Source organism: Mytilus galloprovincialis, chromosome 4 (genome assembly GCF_965363235.1).
Source record: "Mytilus galloprovincialis chromosome 4, xbMytGall1.hap1.1, whole genome shotgun sequence".
Taxonomy (NCBI): Eukaryota; Metazoa; Mollusca; class Bivalvia; order Mytilida; family Mytilidae; genus Mytilus; species Mytilus galloprovincialis.
Window position 1 is genome coordinate 28,719,344 of NC_134841.1, and position 24,074 is coordinate 28,743,417.

General features: G+C 32.5%; 1 protein-coding gene across 6 annotated transcripts; it reads right to left on the bottom strand.

The window, feature by feature from the left end:
• Positions 1 to 14,826: 14,826 nt before the first annotated feature.
• On the bottom strand, positions 14,827 to 22,803 carry LOC143071793 (uncharacterized). Of its 6 annotated transcripts, none has more exons than XM_076246376.1 (3): positions 22,728 to 22,803; positions 17,295 to 17,363; positions 14,827 to 16,101 (listed from the first exon to the last, which is right to left on the bottom strand). In XM_076246376.1, exons 2-3 carry the CDS (start codon positions 17,353 to 17,355, stop codon positions 14,987 to 14,989), a joined length of 1,176 nt encoding a protein of 391 aa, XP_076102491.1. In that variant the 5' UTR covers positions 17,356 to 17,363; positions 22,728 to 22,803; the 3' UTR covers positions 14,827 to 14,986. The 6 variants fall into 6 exon arrangements, with proteins under 6 accessions (XP_076102491.1, XP_076102488.1, XP_076102490.1 ...); XM_076246373.1 differs by lacking the exon at positions 22,728 to 22,803 and adding an exon at positions 22,574 to 22,714; XM_076246375.1 differs by lacking the exon at positions 22,728 to 22,803 and adding an exon at positions 22,000 to 22,074.
• Positions 22,804 to 24,074: the final 1,271 nt, after the last annotated feature.

Below are 24,074 nucleotides of genomic sequence, written 5' to 3' on the forward strand. Positions count from 1 at the left end.
GAGAGCCCCAGAAGGGGGAAAGAACCAGGAACCTTTGTGAAAGAAATTCGATGTTCTAACAACTACACCATGGCTCTTCTAAAAACTGTAATAGAATGATATAGAAAAAATGATCAGCAACACAAAGATCTACAAATGAGTCCATCTGATTGAAAACTACAAATGATGACAGAAGTTGTTTCCCCTAGATTACAAAGTATGCTTGAACAATAAGTTACCTTGAATTGAATCGAATGGAATTGAAATCACAATTTTTATTAGTTTTGGCCTATTTTAAATTAAAAACTATAGTGGGGAGACAGAAACTGTCCAGCAAAAAGAATCAGATGAACTAGATATATGCCCACACAAATTGCATTGAATACAAAGGTTTTAGTTGCATTGAATCATTGTTATGCTTAAATGCAATGTGAACAATGAGCCTTGGAGACCTGGTTTGTTTTTAACTTTTAGGTATAATATCTCAAAATGGTTTTTAATTTTCCTTTATTTAATGTTATTTCAGTAATTTTTGTTTCTGCTACTAGGCTAACTTTGAAATTTAATAAGAAGGTTCAATACCACATAAGGAAAGTTGGGATTGATAAGCATATTCCTAGTTTCAGGATAATAACTTGTGTATAAATATTTCGAATGCTCTGAAATTGTACCACAATGTTTGATACCACAAGTAGAAGGTTGAGATTCATTTTAGGGGTTATGGGGCCAACAGTTTAGGAATTAAGGGGCCAAAAACAAGCACTTTTCTAGTTTCCAGACAATAACTTGTGTTTAAGTGTATGGATCTCTCTGAAATTGTACTACTAAGGAAAGGCTGGGATTGAGTTTTAGGGTTATTGCGCCAAGGGGGTTTCAAATAGTGGGGGGGGGGGGGATTTTTTTCCCCAATTTTTTTAAGGGATTCATATCTTTTTTATCAACATTTTTCAAATTTCGAATTACAGTTGCACAGTATTGCACAATAGAATTGAAAGATCTTTGACCACATTTGTTTTGTGTCAGAAACCTATATCATGTCAAAAATTTGATCACAATCTAAATTCAGACAGTATCAAACTTGAATATTGTGTCCAAATTTGTCCCAACTGTTCAGCGTTCTATCTCTGTGGTTGTATCATGCTGCGCTCAGCAAAGCATTTGATTTACCTTTGTTTTTTAGGTGAGGCATTTCTGTGTGTTCACTCCTGTTTTTTTGTGATTTACCACCATTCCTAGCAAACATGTATATTTATTGTTATCATTGTTCTATTTTGCTACTGTATACATGTATCAGAAAACTTTATCTTTACAGTATTGAATACAAATTTTATTTTTTAGGTAAATCTTCCTGAGTTAATTAAAGTTTTGAATAAATTAATCAGTATCTTGTATTTTATTTTTTAACATACAAAATTCTGAAAGAATAAGATCTTCTAAATAAAGACTTTTTGAGCAAGTCACATTGATGTCCCTTCCAGCAACATATCTGAAAAAAATATTTGTAAAGAATAGATTTAATGTTAAATGTTTTGGTAATTTACATGTTTTTAAGGGTTGCTTTTTGTGACACTGTCAGCAGATTTTCTGACTAACACTGTAGAGGGTGCTTTGATATAATAATTTACGTAATGAATTGTTTTTGTGCTTCTTTCTACTATGCAGTATGACTTTTGAATATGTATGAATATGTAAAAAAAGATTTTTGTCAAATTTAAAAATAAAACAAAAAATATTATAATAAGTATTTCTTCATATAAAAGCAACTGCCTCAGTGGTTTCATGGAAGTGTGCTCACTTCAAGTTTCAAAGGTGGTTGGTGCCATCACTAGCATGGTTGGAAAAGAATTAGAATGATAAGTTGGTTGAAATGCTTTCCTACTGCACTTTACATATTCATCTCAGCATGAGGGTTTAGCAGGTTATATCCATATCGCATTTACATATTCTCTTCCCTTACATTCATGTAATGGTGCCACTTAACATTAAACAGTTACCAATTGATCAAACCATCATTTTTGAAAAGCTTATGTAATGTACTTAAGCAGTCAGTGGGCCCCCACTTATGAAAATTTCTGGATCCACCACTGACTTTTGTCTGTCTTGTGTCTTCCTAATCTCCTTCCAAGTCTCCACAAGGTCTTTCATCTCAGTTTCTACTGTTCTATGCCAGGCCGCTTTTGATCTCCCTCTTTTTCCTCTGTCATCAGGTGTCCATCACAAAGCAATCTTTGTGATACTATCCTCATTTCCTTTCCCGAATACATGACCAATCCAATGCCATATCTTCCTTTTAATCTCAGTCTCTATACAACATTGGTTGGTTTTGTGGTACAGGTCTTTGTTAGGTTTTTAATTGGCCTGATTTTACAGATTAACAGATTTTCCTCATGCAGGTGAAATAAGGAAAGCAAAACAGCACACCAACAATAAACCAAGTCACAAAAACAAGAAAAACAATGGCTGATCTGGTTAAAAAGTTTTTGTTTAATTTCAACAAGCTATCAAAGTTACAATCTTAACCGTCAGTAAGTAAGTAAGTAAATTTAATTTAAAGTCGGCAGATATATACATAATAACAGACAAAACATGAGCTCTGGTAAGCTATTTAACCGACTATCACATACAAATTTAGCAGCATCATGCAAATAATTAAAAAAAGAAAAAGCATGCAAGTATAATGAAAGCAAATTGATTTTGATTTCTGAGCCTCCACAGTCCATGCTCATACGGCAAGTGTAATGGGTTATTTCTTCCTCTGTGATATTTTATCCTGGGGATGATTTGTCACAATAATTTTTTTCCAGGCATGGTATTTCAGAGGTAGATTTTTCCAGAAGAGTGAATTTCTATCTGTCTTAGTGATCGTCCTATCCAATGAAAACATTAGAATGCTACACCATATGTAATATTAATAGGAGTTCAAAGAAAAACAATGTTATCAGAAATTTGTCCCAAATGGTTTTATGACTTGGTCAGGAATAATCAGGAATGCTCACAGGTGTGAAAAAAATATTTCTCCTCACTAGTGAAAAATCTGTTCTCAGCAAATAATATATGAGATATCTTATATAATCTGTTTTTTTATAAGATATCTTATATTAAAATAGCAGATATCTTATATAGTTTATAAGATATCTTCTAATGTTTATAAGATATCTCATATATTATATAAGATATCTTGTATACTTAATAAGATATCTCATATATTATATAAGATATCTTGTATACTTAATAAGATATCTCATATAGAAAATGAGATATCTAATAAAGTTTATAAGATAACTCATATAGTTTATAAGATATCTTATAAACTTAAGAAGATATCTTACAAAGAAAAGTATATGAGATATCTTATTAACTATATAAGATATCTCATAAACTATATAAGATATGAGATATCTTATAAAGTTTATGAGATATCTTGAAGTAAGAATAAATAGCAAAACGGCTTGCCATACAGCAGGTATAATCAAGTATGAGATGGCACCAGATTCTTCACAAATTCATCTTTTTTCCCAAAAAAAATCTGGAAATACTTCCCAAATCTTTTAATTATAAAAGTATAAATATTATTTAAATATACTTGAAATGTTTGAAAATTGGTTTCATTTAACTTGAGGTATATTTTCTCAGGAACACTTACCTCACTTTTATTAACTGGGCCGTCACTACATTGAGGCAAATGCCTTATGTAGGAAATTTCAAAACCAAACGCTTGTCTCCATATCAAATTGTGATCACGGTGAGTGCCTGGCAAGAAGCAAGTTATGTTCTCCCTCAGACGTAGCCCCTGATCTTTTGGGATCAAGGTTTTTTATTTATTTTTCTTTTGTTCATTGATTTGCCCTTCTGTATTCTGTTAGTGTTGCATTCCTTTTGTAATTTAGTAATTATTTATTAACTTGATAATGAGTTTTAAAAACAAGAGTGCACACGCTGAAATGTCTCGCCTTCTTTACTAATCATTGATATTATGTTGATAGTCCTAAGTATAAAGCTTTATTACAACTGTCACATCAACTTAACATTAACCAAGATAGCTAAACAAAGACCAATGAACCATGAAAATATGGTCAAGGTCAGATGAACCCTGTCTGGCAGACATGTACAGCTAACAATGCTTCCATACAACAAATATAGTTGACCTATTACTTATAGTTTAAGAAAAATAGACCAAAACACAAAATATTGTACAATGAACCGTGAAATTGAGGTCATGGTCAAATAAAACCTGCCGGACTGACATATAGATCATAAAATATTTCCATACACCAAATATAGTTGACCTTTGGCATATAATATTAGATAAAAAGACCAAAACTCAAAAACTTAACTTTGACCACTGAACCATGAAAATGAGGTCAAGGTCAGATGACATTTGCCGCTAGACATGTACACCTTACAATCATTCCATACAACAAATATAGTAGACCTAATGCATGAAGTATGAGAAAAACAGACCAAAACACAAAAACTTAACTATAACCACTGAACCATGAAAATGAGGTCAAGGTCAGATGACACCTGCCAGTTAGACATGTACACCTTACAGTCCTTCCTTTCACCGAATATACTAGCCCTATTGCTTATAGTATCTGAGATATGGACTTGACCACCAAAACTTAACCTTGTTCACTGATCCATGAAATGAGGTCGAGGTCAAGTGAAAACTGTCTGACGGGCATGAGGACCTTGCAAGGTACGCACATACCAAATATAGTAATCCTATTACTTATAATAAGAGAGAATTCAACATTACAAAAAATCTGAACTTTTTTTTCAAGTGGTCACTGAACCATGAAAATGAGGTCAAAGACATTGGACATGTGACTGACGGAAACTTCGTAACATGAGGCATCTATATACAAAGTATGAAGCATCCAGGTCTTCCACCTGCTAAAATATAAAGCTTTTAAGAAGTTAGCTAACGCCGCCGCCACCGCCGGATCACTATCCCTATGTCGAGCTTTCTGCAACAAAAGTTGTAGGCTCGACAAAAACCAGAAGCCACAGAATTAACTATGTGATTAACTACATTTTTGCTATATCATGCATATTGGTCTTTTGATGTATATGTTGTCCCTAGAAACTTAAGTCTTACACTGAATCTATACATTTTGCTTTGAGACCAAAATATTGTCAAAAAAATTATTAAAACAGAACTTGCACTTTCAGATTAAGAAAGGGTCTGGGGAACACCCAGAAAGCATGATTTTGCATCATTTGTTCTATAGCTTCTTGGGCTTTAAGTGGCTCCAAAACCCTTAAAAACAATTTTTGCCTCGCTACGCTCGGCACAACATGTTTGCCAATGCTTTTAAAAGAAGGCTATATACAACTAAACTTTCATACTGTGTATGTATGCAATACATGTATATGCAGTTGGGAATATAGAAGATTAATTTCTGTAAAAGATGATTATGGCAAGCCGTTTTACTATTTATTCGAATTTCAAGATATCTCCTATAATATATAAGATGTCTTTAATGATATATTATATATCTCATGAAGTTTATATGATATATTATATACTTTATAAGATATTTTTTAAAGTTTATAAGATATCTTATAAAGTATATGAGATATCATATACTGAAACAATTTTTATGTAAGATATCTTATATAATTTATAAGATATCTTATATAGTTTATAAGATGACGCCTCCGGGTGCGGGAATTTCTCGCTACATTGAAGACCTGTTGGTGACCTTCTGCTGTTGTTTTTTTCTATGGACGGGTTGTTGTCTCTTTGGCACATTCCCCATTTCCATTCTCAATTTTATAAGATATATTATATAGTTTATGAGATATCTTAATATAAAGACAATTATATACAAATATAGCCTTTGTATGAGGTCGATACAAGGATATATTGAACAGAAAGAAGTATATTGACTGAGGACGAAGTCCGAGGTCGATATACTTCTTTGGGTCGATATATCCTGTATTGACCTCATACAAAGGCTATATTTGTTATATTAATAATTTCTGACCATATTTGTATCAAAATCGTCATTTAAGTTTGTAGGAATTTTATAGATATTACATTGTCTTCTTGACAATAACAACATATTAGTTGTTATTTCATTTACTTTTTTTTTGGACATCTTATGTATTTGAAGATTTTTTTCGTCAAATAATCGATCACAGATATCATGTGTTTCAAAACGTTTTAAACAATATCCTGAAATTCATTACATGACGTCACAAAGTATATTGGTTTTTAGATATTCTAAAAATAACCGTGCAATATGCTTTTTGCAGGTCAATATGCGTTTTGCTATCCGCCGTTTTCTCTCTACCTTCGAAAATATAGTTTAACATGTGACTATCTCTAAACGAATCAAATTTGTTAAAATATACGAATTAATAATATTATAAGATATCTGATAAACTATATAAGATATCTTATAAACTATATAAGATATCTTATAAACTATATAAGATATCTTATAAACTATATAAGATATCTCATAAACTATATAAGATATCTTATAAAGTTTATGAGATATCTTGAAGTAAGAATAAATAGCAAAACGGCTTGCCATAGATGATGATTAATTCTGATTAAATGGTACATAATGACTTAACTATACATGTATTATTTATAATAAACAAATAATTTAAAGATTGTACGTTTTCGAATATTATAAATATACTGTGAAAATAAATAATCAGTCCCATGCTTAATGAAAATGAAAAATCTTGCTTCAATAGTGCAGAAAATAGATAATCTGTCCTCTTAGTTTACAAAAATAAATAACCGATCCAAAACAAATCCTCCTGTCCCCCCTCCCCCCCCCCCCCCCCCCCAGAATATCAAATGGTTGTCCCCATACGAAAATAAGATACAGTCTGTGTTTGAGGCAATATATGTCAAAAATGAAAATTCTAAAACAGAATATGAAAGTAAATTTTACTAGCAAATATCTTAGATAGATTTAAACTGTTAACTGTTTTCAACCCACTTTGTTTAATTGTTATCAGCTTTTTCGCATTTGTTGTTAACTGTTTTTGTCAAAATCGAGGTGTTGTTAACATGTTGCCCCCTTATTTGTTTTGGTTTCTTTTCTTCTTCCGTTTAAATTTTGTCTCACCTGCCAGAATGCGAGACACAGGTAATACACCTGTTGATGATGTAGAATATTTGTATATAAGCTTTATTTTTCAGAAGCTAGAAGACTCTGATGCTTCGTACGTTTTCTTATGATTAGGAGATAATGTCTGTAGCAATTCTTTTATTATTTAACTTGAACATGCTGTAACTGATAAGGGTGTTATTTTCATACATTAGGCTGATAATTATGTATTTGAATATCATTTGAAGGATTGTGCTTAATCTTATATACGATGATGAACAGTATCACGGCCGACACTCGGCTAACCGAGAGATAGGTCGGTTAATCTATATTGAGTATGCGGCTATATCGGCGGTGGGTCTGTTAATCGGGTTGGCTAAAGTCTGTTAATCAGGTGTTATCGTGAAAATCAGTGCAAGGTCAGCATGTTTCATTGTATTACTTTTTAATTATATTTATATCATAAAAACTATTCATGTCTGACAAAATGATTTGGAGTACTGAATACAGTGGTGTAATTAATTTTTTTCTAGCTTCAATAAACGATCTATAAAATGAAAAGGCGAGTTACTCATCAATAAATTTATACACATTTTACACACACAAAATGTACACAAAAATGACAAGTTGGTTGAGTTTACTTGCATGCAATCTTTTGAACTTCGAAAAAAGACTGGCATTATGTTTGTTTACTATATTAACATCAATATGTGAAAAATCTACACGAAAAACTGTATTTTGGTGACATAAATCAATTTTTGATAAAAATATGGTCTGTTAATGGGTCGGATGTATAAAACTCGGTCTGTTAATTGGTCTGTTAAGAGTTATGAATGACATTACAAGTATAATTTAATTGCTATATGTGATGTTATCTGAATAAAGAGATAGGCCAAAGATTAGTGGCTAGAATAAATGGAAACAACACATGAACAATGAAACATAAGTTTAGACAATGGAATCTGAAAATTGATAGAAATGATTTTAAAAAGTGTAAAATCAAAGTAATATTAATTTCATCAAAGAATGGTCGCATATATCATGTGGATTCTGTTTCATTGATATAAATGGCACCAATTTGTCATTTACATAGTTAACAAGTACATACATCAGAGATAAACTTCGTAATGTTTTGATTTTTTTTAACAAATGAACTGAAATATGTTTATAATGCAAACAAATATAGACAAACCTTTCAACATCAACCTTTCTTTACACCACCTTGAAGGTCACTCGATAGAAAAACAAGCACGTTTGCGGATTGCGAGTCGGCTAAATGACTTACGATATCATAGGAATACATCATTAGTCGAAAAATAAAATTAATATTATGCATTTATTGTGATTTACAGGAATATAAAATTGTCTTGTTGTTACACATTAAATCAGCACCCAACACTAATATAAAAAACTTACTAATGTCTATTTCTTGTTTAGAACCACGGTTTAGAACTTGGTACAGACATTTCCTTAGGCGGCAGAAAATGAGAATGATGACTCGGTACAAAGGAAAATACATACCGGAAATAAACTTCTCATAGATACCAGGATTGAAATTTGATATTCGCGCCTTATATTTACGCCAGACACGCATTTCGTCTACGAAAAACTCATTAGTGACGCTCGAAAAAGATGTTTAAAAGGCCAAAAACAAAGTTGAAAAGCATTCAGGAAATACAACTAATACCGGCGTCACACATCAGCGTATAGCTCCGGCGTGTTAAAAATCATTTACGCTGCCAATATGCTTTAAGCGTGTATTGGGCGTACTAGAAGCGTACCTAAGGCTAAGCGTTTATCCGGCGTTCAAGAAAAGTATGTTGGCGTATGTTGTATGTTTTTTATGCTGCATACACATTTCCTCGGGTTGTAGCGTTCATCAAGCGTATTTACTTTCCTTCAGTGGCTAGAGATATAGAGGGAGGATTGATATCTCATAAACATGTTTATCCCCTCCGCAATTTTGCGGCTGTCCCAAGTCAGGAGCCTCTGGCCTTCGTTAGTCTTATATGATTTTTAATTTTAGTTTCTTGTGTATAATTCGGAGTTTATTATGACGTCCATTATCACTGTACTAGTATGCATATTTTTTAAGGGGCCAGCTGAAGGACGCCTACGGGTGCGGGAGTTTCTCTCTACATTGAAGACCCATTGGTGGCCTTTGTCTGTAGCTGTTCTATGGTCGGGTTGTTGTCGCTTTGAAACGTGCCCCATTTCCTTCCTCAATTTTACCTTTGTTTTTCGACGTACTTCAAACTTATGCAACGCGCTTTGAACGATTGCTAAACGTTCCTATGGCGTGCAACTAACGTATACCGACTTTGTCAGTTTTCTCTGTACGTTTGATGCACGCCGGTCTATACGCCAATGTGTGACGCCGGCATAAGGTTATCTATTCCTAAGGTAGAAAAGACGTAGTATTCCAAAGAAAACGCATGGAATTTAACCAGCTGAATTGCAACGCATGACAGATTCATAGATGTTACAGACTTTGAAAAAACAAAAAAAATAAGGCTGATTGATAACTTGGCGTAAATAATAAATTCATGCGAATTCGAGCGGCCAATCAGTCCATATAACGCTAATTTGAAATGACACACCCTTTTAATGAAATGCAGAGAATTTTTTTTTAAATAAAAGTGCTCTTTCTATAAGGATACTGTTGCACCGTATTGTAATTTTTCGTTATAAGTACATCTCATTTTTTTCAATGTGAAAATATAAACTCAAGGTAGTAAGACTATTGTCGTGGCTAAATAACTCTTAACTGACACGATTTAAATTGTCCAACCCATTAACAGACTGTATTCCCCCAATATTCATTAAAATGTGGTATAACTCAACTTATATAACAATTATGAAATATTCATCAATGACAATTGATTTTTTAGAACCAAATTACTATTTTGTGTCCTTTAAATCATATCTAAAAATGGTTTTTAGCCTTTTATCTAAAATATTGCTATGCGAACAAGCATAAAAACCACATACTTGCGCGACGCCTTTTCGTTTTACTTAAAATTGCGCAGACTATGCATTTTTTTTAATGGTGGGAAATGTTCTATGATAGATATCATTTTGTCAGACACTTTTCTTTTTTTGATGTGATTCTCATAATGTGCCAAAAAATCTGTATACTTAACAGAGTTTAACATTAAATTGTGAGTTTTACTCTTAACAGACGTATAACCAACCCGATTAACAGACCCACCGCCGATATAGCCGCATACTCAATATAGATTAACTGACCTATCTCTCGGTTAGCCGAGTGTCGGCCGTGAGTATACAATAGTGTTTCATGATGGTTGATATATTTCCTCTAGAAAACAAAGTATTTCTGACTCATGTTTTTATTTCAGAATAGAGTACCTTATGTATATCTAAATAGATATGACGCAATGAGAGAGAGCAACAGAAGACATATACCGGAATTCCCTGGGTCTTTCATAGCTTACTGCTTATTGAAAGCGGTTCTGTGATCATCTGGGGCAAAATATATGTCTTTAACAAGCTTTTACAAGATGAAGCTTCCAGTTCTGTTATTGTGACTTTGGCTTCCTAACTATATTTTGTGATACCATGGAACTTCATGTACATATCTTTTTGTTTGTCTCAGTGGTTTTATTTTGTATTTATCTTTCTTTATTCGCATAATCATTGCAGATACAAAGGTACAGAGATAGTGCAACATATGTACATATGAATGCATCTATTTACATATAACCTTCCTGATAAACACAAGTTAAAATCTTCTAGTGAAGTTGCAAATTTTATTGATAAGTTTGATAGGTGATCGCGTGATTAAATTGTTCTACTATTATTTTGATTGTTTACAGTTCTTGTTAAGGAACGATGTACATGAACTTTATAAGATTAAGGTATCTTTATAATTAGATTTTTTGTTAATAAGATAGTCAAATATTTGAATTATATGATTAAATATGAATAGCACTTGACAATAGGTAAGCTACAATTTCGATTTCATTCTTAACAATATTGTTAGAAGCTTATGTCTAATATTGACAAGATAGTAAGAGTCCAGTTTAAGTACATTATTGTGATTTACATGAGCAATTAATTGTATCTTAAAGATGCCATGGTAAAAGTAAACACTCACAAATTGTTGTCAATATTTAATGAAATTTAATGCGTCTTGTCATACAAGAGAGATGTTTAGCTAGCTATAAAACCAGGTTTAATCCACTGATACCTACCAATACCTATACCAAGTCAGGAATATGACAGTATCCATTCGTTTGATGTGTTTGAGCTTTTAGTTTTGTCATTTGATTAGTGACTCGGATTTGAAGGTATTAGTTCTGTTAATATTGAACAAATACTTGTCAGTACAAAATATGGCACAAATTTATACAATTTAAGTAGTATTGATGTTGGAAATCTTGTTATGTCTTGAGTTTTCATGAAGAATTTGTTGTTCTTACTGATGAAACATGGTCCTAATGTTACATAGCTTTTACTTGACAATGTTCAGTTTACAAAGATGCAGGATTCAGCCATCTGTTCATAGTTTCCCTGGTAACATCTTTTGTTATTGAGTTAATAGTGATAAGATGAAAATATAAGTTAACGAATGTCAAGGTCCTTACTTCCCATTATATATAAAGAATAAGCAAAAGTTGCATTTTAATGGATAGTTGTTTCATTGGCAACTATACCACATCTCCTTATTGTATATACCTACATAGGAGTTATAAACATGTAGTAACAAATGAAATCTACCGAATTATAAGTACTAAGTATGCCAGTGCATTGATTCTGATGTAAATAGGATATGGTAAGTTTAGATTTTGAAGAATTTTACTCTATTAAATAACATGTCACTAAAAGAGTTATCTAAATTTAGTTATTGTATGAAAAAGCATTAACGGTAGCAACTTTTATGCACCAGATGTGTATTTCGACTATTCCCTGTTTCTATTTCTCAACTCAAGAAGGTAAAAAGTTTTCTGCCATTACATTATCACCACTGGTTGATAAATATACAGAATGACATCTTCATTGAAATCCCCTTTTCACCCATATACAAACCCATGGTCAAGCTGGTCAAGGCAGTAATCAAATATTATGAATCGTTTTTCATTATGGAAACGTGTTTGTAAACTTGTTTACACACTTACATTTATTAAAAAAAATCTTTCTAAAGTTTAAATATGTTCAAGGTCTAATCCTTACAGCAAAGTTGTTTATTAAGCTTATGGGGTCAGTTTTAAGAATGGTAAATAAGGAAATGTCACGCTAGCTTAACATTTGTATTACTTAAATGTACTTTAAATTTCCTGATCTTAGTGTGAAAAGACATAAATATTGTTTAACCTCATTCAAAACTTTCCGTATACATTCATTATGAATTATATGAAAAGCTAAAATCAGAAAGATTAAATTGACCACGATAGTCCTTTTCATAAAATACAGGTATTCCTTAAAATATATATGTTAGTTATTTCCCGACGATGTTGAGATACTAAGGATTAAAAAACTATATGAACACAAAATCAATGGGAAAAAACTTAGCAGAGCTACTACGTTTCTCCCTGCATTGAAGACCCATTGGTGGCCTTCGGCTGTTGTCTGCTCTATGGTCGGGTTGTTGTCTCTTTGACACATTCCCCGTTTCCAAATCTCAATTTTATTACAAATGATAGACGCGTGTTTAATCCTCAAAGACTCGTCAGTGACGCTGGAATTGCATGTATCAGATAAGCACTGTTGATACGTACATGTAACACTATAACAGACCAAAAACAATTTTATCAAATAGCAAAATTTATGAGATTTATATGTGTATGTATAAAATCATACATATCAACTAGGACAAACATACCCGACAAAAGTATAACTTTAGACCTCCAAAAATATATAATCACTTCAGAATTGTTTAAATTAAAAAGTAAAGAGAGGTGACATGACTGTCAATGAGGTAACTATTAACAAAAGACCAACATGATGTTTACAACTACAGGTCACCGTACATCCTTCGGCAATACGGAAACTCATTCACGACATAAATACCTTATATTGTAAAGAGTTCCGAGTTTGTAATTTAAAGATATGTCACTGGAAACATTTACTGGATCTTGGCTGACTCATCTGTAATTTATGGTTCCAGCACTTTCATTTCATCCGTTTCTTATACGTTCCTTCGACACACAAACCCTATTCATCAGAAGATGAAAAATAGATATACAAACAAAGAAAATCAGCAACTAGCAACGCTTGGTCCAGAAATCCCTACTTGGCACAAGCACAGAATATGGGGTTTTTAAAAGAAGTTGAAATATCTTGGTAACACATGACAAATTCGTTCGCTGCTTTGTCAGATGGTGCAAAATTGAAATTGAAATTGAAATTGAAAGCCAATAACCAAGAAATGATTCACTTTAAGTCACAAGTTTCCCTATTAAAGATGACATACACACTAGATTATATAATTTAAATGTGATGTATCATACCTGGATCATCTTACATAGATAGAAAATCACAGTTAATAAAGAGGACGTTTTGGGTAAACAATTACAACAAGTACGCACACACATAAACAATGCTAAAACTCAAAGGGGAGATTCTTGCTTTAGGATTGTTGGTCGGAATATCAGAAGAAATTGCAGTATACGACACAAAAAGGTTATATTGGGATGATGCTTATCACATATTCGTTGGGTTTTACATATGTAATAACCTCAAAACTAATATGTTGTTATTGTCTAGGAGACAATGTGATATCAATTATATTCCAACAAATTCAAATGTCAAAGAGACAACAACCCGACCATAGAGCAGACAACAGCAGAAGGTCACCAACAGGTCTTCAATGCAGCGAGAAATTCCCGCACCCGGAGGCGTCCTTCAGCTGGCCCCTAAACAAATAAATATACTAGTTCAGTGATAATGAACGCCATACTAAACTCCAAATTGTACACAAGAAACTAAAATTAAAAATAATACAAGACTAACAAAGGCCAGAGGCTCCTGACTTGGGACAAGCACAAAATTGCGGCGGGGTTAAACATATGTATGAGATCTCAACCCTCCCCCTTTACCTCTAGCCAATGCAGAAAAGTAAACGCATAACAATACGCACATTAAAATTCAGTTCAAGAGAAGTCCGAGTCTGATGTCAGAAGATGTAACCAAAGAAAATAAACAAAATGACATTAATACATAAATAACAAATGACGATTTTGACAATAAAAAAATATGGTCGGAAATTAATAATATAACAATTATAGCCTATTTATGAGGACCTCAGTCAATATACTTCTTTCAGGTCATTATCATGATCCTTGTATCGACCTCATACAAAGGCTATTATTGTATATTATCATATACTTAGACTAAATAACATATGATTTTACTGTATGACAATAGCATTAAATTAACGTAAATTCCATTTTGTTTTGAATTGGATGGGGGTCCGACGTCCGTGAACCTTTCACTCCTTGAACTTCAATTTGGGAACCACGTAAAAATAACAATATATATATATGAATCTGTTATTTTTCTCCATTGTTGAAGCATATGAAAAAAAGATCATAACATGTCATTTTTCATATCGCATGAATTATCAGATCTCGGTCAATATCAGCCCTCGAGCCATGCGGCTCTTGAGCTGATATTGAACCTAAGGCTGATAATACATGCGATATGAAAAATGCCATGTAATAATCTGATATAAGTATATCAAATTTATAAATATTTTTGATAATTTTTTTTTTATAGTTAAACATTTCCTTCTGAATAAAACAATTCACTGTTTTAACTTTTAATATAACTAACTTTGTAAAGTTTTACAAAAAATGCCAAGTTGATTGAGATAACAAAGGTCACATTCTACATTGTATTTTAACATATAATACAAGGGAATATTTTTATACTTTATATCTTATGTTAAAACTATCTAGAGTTGTCTATTATAGATGGAACACAGGTATAACGTCTTTTTCTTTGAATCTTGATATTAAATTAAACACTTTAACTTCACATGCCTTCAGAGATCCATGCGTAATAAAGAGTTTCATATCTGGTGAGATTGAGATGCCTTGTGGATGAAAGATTCCGTCGTGTTTGGTGACAACTTGGCGAACAAACTCTCCATCTTTTGAGAAAAATGAAATTCTATCGTTGTAATGATCTGCTACAAATATATTTCCAAACTTGTCGCAACATATACCATAAGGGACCTTTAATTGTCCATCATTTGCGCCATAACACCCAAATGTCTTTTTAAAATTTCCACTGGAAGAAAATATATAAATCTGATGATTTCCCGAATCAGACACAATGATATCACCTAATGGAGAAACTGTCACATATCGGGGTGTTTTGAATTGCAAATCATGATTATCAGGCAGACAAATATCGTCCAACCATTTCCCACTCCAGTCATGTATAGAAACTTTCATTGCCTGGATGTCTGTAATAATTATTCTATGGTCCTGTGTTGTAGCGATACCACATGGATCCTGGAATAACGAGTCACCAAAAGACGACTCCTCAAAATCACCAGTCTGTGACAATTTAAGGACCAGCTTTTTCCGCCTAGAGGTCACAAGGACAATATCCTCGTGTATTGCTATTCCCCAAGGCTCGATTGTATCTTCGTTTTGTATTGTCAAAGTATTTCTTCCTGATTTTGAAAATATGTTCAGTCGACAATTGAGTAGATCGGCTACAATACACCTTCCTTTATCCAAGTAGCTTATATCAGAACCATCTTTTATATTACCTTCCCTGGTTCCGTGACACCCGAATGTCTTGTACAGAAGAGCATGTCCATTGACCTCTTGTTCGAATGAGATATTGACATGTCCACAATCACTGTCCTCGCCCTCGCTAGAACTGGTACTAAAATCATCTGATAACATCACTTTGTCAGATTCTGGTTCCGAGACATGCTCTTCGATTTCGGCTATATCGGAGGTAGACACACATCTCTTTCGTTTCGACTTTTGTTTTAGTCTGAATGGGAGCAGACTAAACGATGTTGATCTTTTTTCTTTAAACTTTGGATTGGAAGGATATATACCTGTAATAGAAAATGATACACGTGTATACAAATGGAAATGATTGAAAATGAGAATCCTGATAAACGTATAAAAAAAGAAGATGTGGTATGATTACCAATGAGGCAACTCTCCATAAGAGACCAAATAACACAGACATTAACAAATATAGTTAACCGTACGGCCTTCAATAATGAGCAAAGCACATACCGCAAAGTCAGCTAATAAAGACCGGGCGTAATGACAAAAGTAAAACGATTCAAATTAGAAAACTAACTGCTTTACACGATAAGATGATGATAATGGTGAATTGGTGTTTAACGTCTAATCACATACTAGTATATATTTATCAGATGAGGAAATGTTAAAGAGATATTTATACAAATATGGACCCTGCCATCTACTGGGTAGACACGCTGAGCCGGATGTTACTGTGCTCGATCGCAAGGTAGACATTTCGTCCTACCCTGTTTCGTTATTCTGACTAACAGCCGACCAGTCCGAACCGTTTCTCCCAAATACCCCGTTCTTGAATAGAATCAGCAAATACCATTTTTTGAGTCTTTGGTTTAACCCAGCTGGGTATAGAACCCATGACAATCCGCATTCGAGCACGCTATCACGAGAATCAAAAGCAGGTTCTATTTCAGATAAAAAAAACGTAAATCGGGAAAATTAATTTCATGTTTTCATTAGATTTCCTGCCACTGGGTTATTGTTTATAATGTTTTGAAAACTTTTTATATTTTCAAATTAAGAAATGTTATAACCAGCCCTAATTTTCTTTTACGCATTGTTGATCTCAGTCAATTTGTATATCCTTTTTATTTATAAACTTAAAGATAAAAATTAACTCAAAACGGTCATTTTAGTTCTTGGTTTCCTGATGAATGCAACACAGGAAACATTCAGACGTATGTTTGTCTTTCTGTTTTATAACGATTGGCTGGACATCACTGTAGGTGGACTGAAAGTTTCTTATGTCAATGTCATGAACAATCGAATAAGTTATTTGGCTATTCAAAACCGCTTTAAATTCCCCTTCTATAAATATTTTTATGATGGCCTCTTTCGCCCAAATATTGACTATGGGCTGGTGATGGTTCATTCAACTTACACTACATGTATAGCATTTCACGGCAATATTTATACATATATGAGATTTAGAATCTATAAAACTGTTCTTAACTTCATGAATGAAATACAGTTGACTTACATTTTTGTTCTACGTCGGTACTAAATACTTCCATCACTTGTTTTTCTTCTTTTTTTTCCATGTCTTTATCTGGCAAAGAAAAAGTCAAAAGATGTAAAGTTGTGCTTGAGCATATCTTATACCTAATGAATACTTTATAAAATCGAGTAGAGGTCATGATCTTAAATACTAGTAGTCTGACGAGAATAGACGTATAGATGCACTTATCGTATTTAAAATCTTACCAGAATGATAAAAAAAATCATAGAAAAACTGAAATAGCAAGAACCATCAGCATAGTCCACAACTAAGTATATAAGCAAGCAGATATGGTTACTTATTCATAGATATTTGAGTAGTTTATATATGTTCCAGTATTAATTCTATCGTTCGATGTGTAGGACGATTTCAGTTTAAACACATGTTAGTGTCTAAAAACCAGGACAAATGGATCAAGCACAAGAATGTCTTCTCAATTACATTTTTAAATGCATAACAGAAAAAAGATTTTACATTTGCAAATCAGTTTGTTTTACCTACGTTAATTTCTACGCGGGGATTTACAGTCATATGAAACGAGTGACTTGTGAAAAGTAATGCTTATCCAATTCTTGAACCAATGCATGTATATATATCATAAACTTAGTCTTCTGTGCACGATTTTATCATTTTTTACGCACCCATACCGTATAATCATATGCTTGGGGTCTGTTATGATGTGAAAATATGGCAGCTAATTATTTGTCGTGTTTTGAAGCCGAAGTGTCACCTTTATCGTAAGCAATCAACAATGTAGCATGAGTATTGAGCACGCATATAACATTTAAAATAAGCACAGGCACTTGTCTCAGAAAAAAATCCCTATATGTTATATTAAGGTATAAAGGATTTTTTTATTCTGAGACAAGTGCATGTGACAATAAGATAATAGTTGATTTAATGACAGATCCATGCGTAATGCGATGACCGGGTTTTTACAAGAAAGGTCACACTGAGTCCACAGCTTACGTAAAACATATCGGCGAAAAAAAAAGTAAATTTCTTCTGAATTTGGACACATTATAGAATTATCTTCAAAAAAGGTATATGTACATAACTTTTATAGTAAAAACTAGCCATTTAGTCATAAAAACATATGCATGATATTTTCCAGTCTCATATGACTTTAAGGTAAATGAAATTCAGAATTATTTTTTTAAAATCTTTTATTTTTAAAATATTTTTTTCGGAATTCACAATTATCAACTAACTATAGACGATTCAAAAATATAAAAAAAACAACATCTTCAACAGCTTATAGTTGCAAATCAACATTTTTATGCGATCGTAAATTGTGTTTCGGTAATTACCATTATCAGGTACAACCGAGACTTTACTTAGGAACAACCTAAAATATAAATCGTTTGCGAGTACTAAATCCAAGAGGTCCTAAACTTGAAAGCCTAAATCGTCTGAGTTTTTGACCGGTAAACAGCAATACTTCACACGCTAACCAATTTCAAAATTCTATGAGACGCTTAAAAGTTCTTATTGAACTGTCCAAAATCAGAGACATTTTTACAAATGTACTTCGAAACTATATTAAATCATATAACAAAAAAGACAACCGATGGCCGCTTTAATTCAATAATAATAAATGATCAGAAATCGAAAAACAAATTAACGAAGAGCCTTAAGTACGATAACCACTGATCAACAAGATTCTGCCCAAAAAAGACGCTTTTATTGGGGCGGGTGTCAAACATGCTTGTGATTGCTTTGTAATTGCGAGATAATTCACAAAACCTCATATTATTAAAAGATCGGTTCGCATGACAACAATTAACCATGACCTAAATACGCGCTGTCAAGTTATTCAAAATATAATTTTACTTGACTTCAACACGACCAGTTCACTAACAATTACAGTGTGATAGCGTAAAACATATAAAACATTTCAAAGAAAGCTTGACCTTATCCATGTCTAAAAACCGGAAAGTTCTTGTTTTATCTTCCCATACTAGCAATTGCCCTTATGTGTCTGAAGGCTATTTGAAATTATAATTACATCTAACTAGCATAACAAGTACAATATGCACTTACCTATTGCAATGGTATGTTGATATAAAAGTTGAATCTCAATAAACTTAAACCTGATCCCTCAATATTTCAAAAGAAAAAAAATACCATGGCGTGCACAGTCATTTTGTTGTGAAGTACTTTTAAAAGGTTTGTTTTTCTGAGATGTTTTTTTTAAACACGCGTCGATGATTATCCATACTAAATTATAGTCTGCGTGCGGGTGGACTAAATATCAGGCTCACAAATTACCAATATAGACACTTACTGTTGCTTCCACAATACGGATTGAGACATAAATTTCTAAGGCAACATCTCCGAAAGCATCGAACAGCAGAAACAATTGCTTTACGGCCGGGAAGGATTTGGACGTATGAAGATTAACGTAGTTTTAAAAGAATTTCGGAAAACGGACTTTTTTTTTTAACGTAAACCATAAAATTTTTATTCGAAGAAAGAAAAACCACAAAAACATTTACCTCTTTATAGTTCTATAAATCCAGTCTGAAATGACTACAAACATCAGTTAATCCGTTTTGTTAGTCCCCCTGTACCGTGACCGTAACATTGACGCATTTTATTTGAACTGATTGACCTGTTCAAATTTTAAAACCCAAACTAAAAATGACCAAATATTTACATATGAATAAAGTGGGTGTACGGTATACATGTTGATCGTTTGTTTAGCGGTTATAAAAATATCCTTTACTAATTTGCATAATTTTTCTTTTAGAATTGTTTTTAAAATTGTCTAGCTCCTTTGCGGTACCAGTGACGGTTGAAATAAAAAAATCATAGACAATCTGGCAATATAAGAATAGTCGAATGAATGATTTCCAAATGGAGAAAGGCCAAAGACTGAAGTTACGTCTTCACAATTGTCAATTTGATAAACTTTGATATGAATCAGCAAATAGGCATCTTTTTATCAATTTCATTGTACTGTTTTGTTTACTAAGGAAAATAGTCTAAATGAATAAATAAACAAATGAATTGATGGACGAATGAATATAAAAGAAAGAAATAATGGATTAATCAATTTATAAAAAGCTGACTAGTAAACAATCGGCATCTGATACTAAAGCTAAGACACATTAAAATGGTTAAATAAAACACCAGCGGCCAAATTGTTTCCAAACAAACAACAATTGTTTGAAAACAAATGACAGAAATTGAGACACCAACATATCGTGTTTACTTCTTTGTTATTATAGGATAAATGACTCCTGTTTTATCATTGGAATGCTGTAGTGAATGGATTATGAAAACACATGAAATACAACTCGGTCAAAAAAACGTATTTAAGCTGATCAGTTTACACCATTTCATCAATCCAAGGACATTTAAACTTAAAATAGACACGGTTTCAGGACAAGTTCGTTGAGCAGAGCTGTTAATAAAAAAAAAAGCTAAACAACATTAGTTTTAACAAAGAGATTTAAATACATAGTTATATAGTAATATCCTAACCAATGCCACCACATCATATGGTTTTACTAATGCACCTGTTTTGTCTCCCTTTGTTTGTCGTGGTTTTGGATTGGTTTGGGTTTTTTTTCTTTTGGGGATTTCGAATTTTATTTTGTTTTTCCAATTTGATATTTTGTGAACTAGTTTGAATTGACGTGAATCAATTTGTATTTTTAATTTTTACTTTCATTTTGATATATATTTTTTTTATTATACATGTGTCCAGCGCTCTAGACCACATAGCCAACTAGACTGAACTAAAAAATCAGCTTTCGGTGGCCTAGTGTTACATTTTCTCGTCAGTAGAATCTAGAGTTGTATCACAGTACATGATATATGTTTATAAGCCATGAAGACGGAACTAATTGCAGATTAGCTAAATTATATGTCGTAATTTTGTTTAAACAAGTGACAACTCTACGAAAGATCCATTCATTGGATCCCAAGTTAAGGTGATACGAAGCTGAAAACACATTTTAGATTCACAATTACTCATAATATCAATGTTAGATCTGCGCGGCGAGTGATGTACACAAATTTGAATTTTCAGATTTAACATTAACTGCTGATATTTAGAGTAATGAATAATGTCATCGAAATGCAACTCTTTACTGTCCCTACACAAGACACACATCATTTGTGACTGAGATTTGGGACCAAACACGGATAATAATTTTGAAATTGTTAATTTTCAGTATATATACAAACTACAGATAATTGTGATCATATGATTATTACATAACATTTTATTGTTTTGTAAACATTGACCTCTGGTTAATTTGACTAAAGTATATAACTGTTTAAAACAAGATACATTTTCGTGCCATAGTATAGTTATGTCCGTCAGTCTGTGTCGTTGTCGTTCCTCTCCTTGGTCACGTTTTCGATACACAATTCATAGTTGAACAAGGTATATAGATTCATATTAAAGTTTGGTGGAAGTGCTGAACTATCGAATACTATTTTTCCAAAAGAAACTAGTTCCACGCTTAACTTACCACCACTTTTATATGGACGCATTGCAGTACAAGTTATTGTATTTCCATCAATAATTGTTTTCGACTTGTCGCCAAAAAAATGGATTGTTTTTCCAGGCAAAAAAAAGGTTGTCGGGGGAAAATAATCCATAGCACACCCCCCCCCCCCCGAAAATCAAATGGTTGCTGCCTTAAAAAAAAACATGAACGAAAATATTTACCAATTCGTAATGCAAAATCCTTCCACAAAAGCGTGTTGACTCAATAGTCACCAAACTGAGAGTAAACTACCTAATGTGAAATCATTTATTGTAAGAAAATTCAAATATTAAGAACATTGAAACAAGAAAGAAAACCATCATAAATTGTTCGTTATCGTAAGACCTGCAGATTTACAATCTATTCTTTGATAAGTTGAATCACTTTTGAAAACAAAATATATGTTTTTTAGTGTGCGTACTGAATGTACTTACATTTACAGTCAAGATTTTTAGAAATTGATACTAATTAATAATTCTAAGACCATTGCCTACCAAATATCATTATTCACACTAACAAAAAAAACATATGATTCACACCTGGTAAATCATCAAATCTCAAACAAAAAGTTATGCGAGAAAAAAAGTTTACTGGCATTTTCTGTTTAGCTTTTTTGTTACAAAATATCAAAAAATGTTAATAGGGTAGGTCGACTTTTCATCAATTAATTGTCAACCTGTAAATATTTTGTTAAATTTTGTTTTAAGATATAAGACAAAACTATGGTACATTAAAGTAAAATGTGTGTATACATACCATGCGTTAGCGTTAGTAGTTTTTTACTGTTCTACACGGTGTGGCCCTATAATTGCTCATTCCAAAGTTCTTATTGTTGATTTCGTTTAATTCAATGGTTCACAATTTCCACTATAAGGTGGAGTATGGGTCGAGAATAAAAATTTTAACATACCATGTATTTGACTATAATCCTTTCATATGAACATTACTCATCAAAGACTGAAACCCGTCTTTATATATGTTACCAGTATATACTGAGCAAAAAAGGAAACGCATACTAGATCACACTAAGTAACTTATTTATAGCATTGCAAATTATGATTACGACAGGAATATAACGAAGGGGAAATAATACGATATTTTTTTCATCGGGCATACATTTTGAATAGGCTAATTAGTATATCAAGAGCTAATGTGCATGTTTGTTGCTAAAAAGATAGGGGGTGTCATGTTTTAAATAACCCTGATTGTAAATATCAAGATAGGATCTCTATACAGTCTACGCTGGATGTGACAAGTCAATTCAATGAACAAGAACACAAGACAAGACAAGACAAGACAATATTTTATTTAATCACACATACTGTATGCCTGTCTATCACATTTAATTACTAAATGAAATTAGTGACAAGATTACTGGAGTTGACAAAGCTGTTGATAATCTCTATTTAAATGTCATGGGCTATGCATAGGCATTTGTCTCAGAAAAAATGATCCTTTAAACTTTTAAGTGTTATATTTTAAAAGGATGTATAGGATTTTCTTCTTCTGAGAAAAATGTCTGTGGGGCTATGGGGGTACCGCTAAAATATGATTTTTTTTTTTATTAAGACATTGTATAACACCTAAATCTATATCTATACCTATATAACGAAAGCTTATTTTTATAAGGTAGAGTTAGAGGAGGGGATAAGGTCTCTGTGCAATGCTAGGCGGTGTTGTCGTAGAAGTTGGAAATAAAAAGTACATGTTCCAGCCCCGGCGCCGGGAAGGAAGTTACGAATCAGATCTACTCTAACATCGTTAGGTTGATTTTCTAGGCACTTTATACCTATATAACAGATACAGATATAATGATCACAAGTTCATACAGGCGCAGCAGCAATTTATGATTCCAATTAAACGGGTGTCAAAGTCAATAATCTTTTGCTTGAACTATGGGGACCGAAGCATCAGAGCACTCAGTCATAATAGCATTATTAGCTCGTATGGGCATTTAATTAATATACCTATAGTTTATCTTTACTAAAAACAAGGAACACAGTTATATGTATGCAAGATCCTTTTGTAATCGTAAACCAGTTGTGTAAAAAGGGGCAGGGCCAAGTAAAATAAAAATTAGATAAAACAAAAAGAATAAACGGATATAGAAAATAATGAAGTCATAAATATTTGCCATTTTTTTGGTTTGTTTTGAATACCATTTTGAAGCTTCAAATTTTTATTGAATGAACTAATGATGAAATATTTGTATTGACATGAAAGATCAATTTTTACTTTCCGCGTTTTTTCTTTTCTT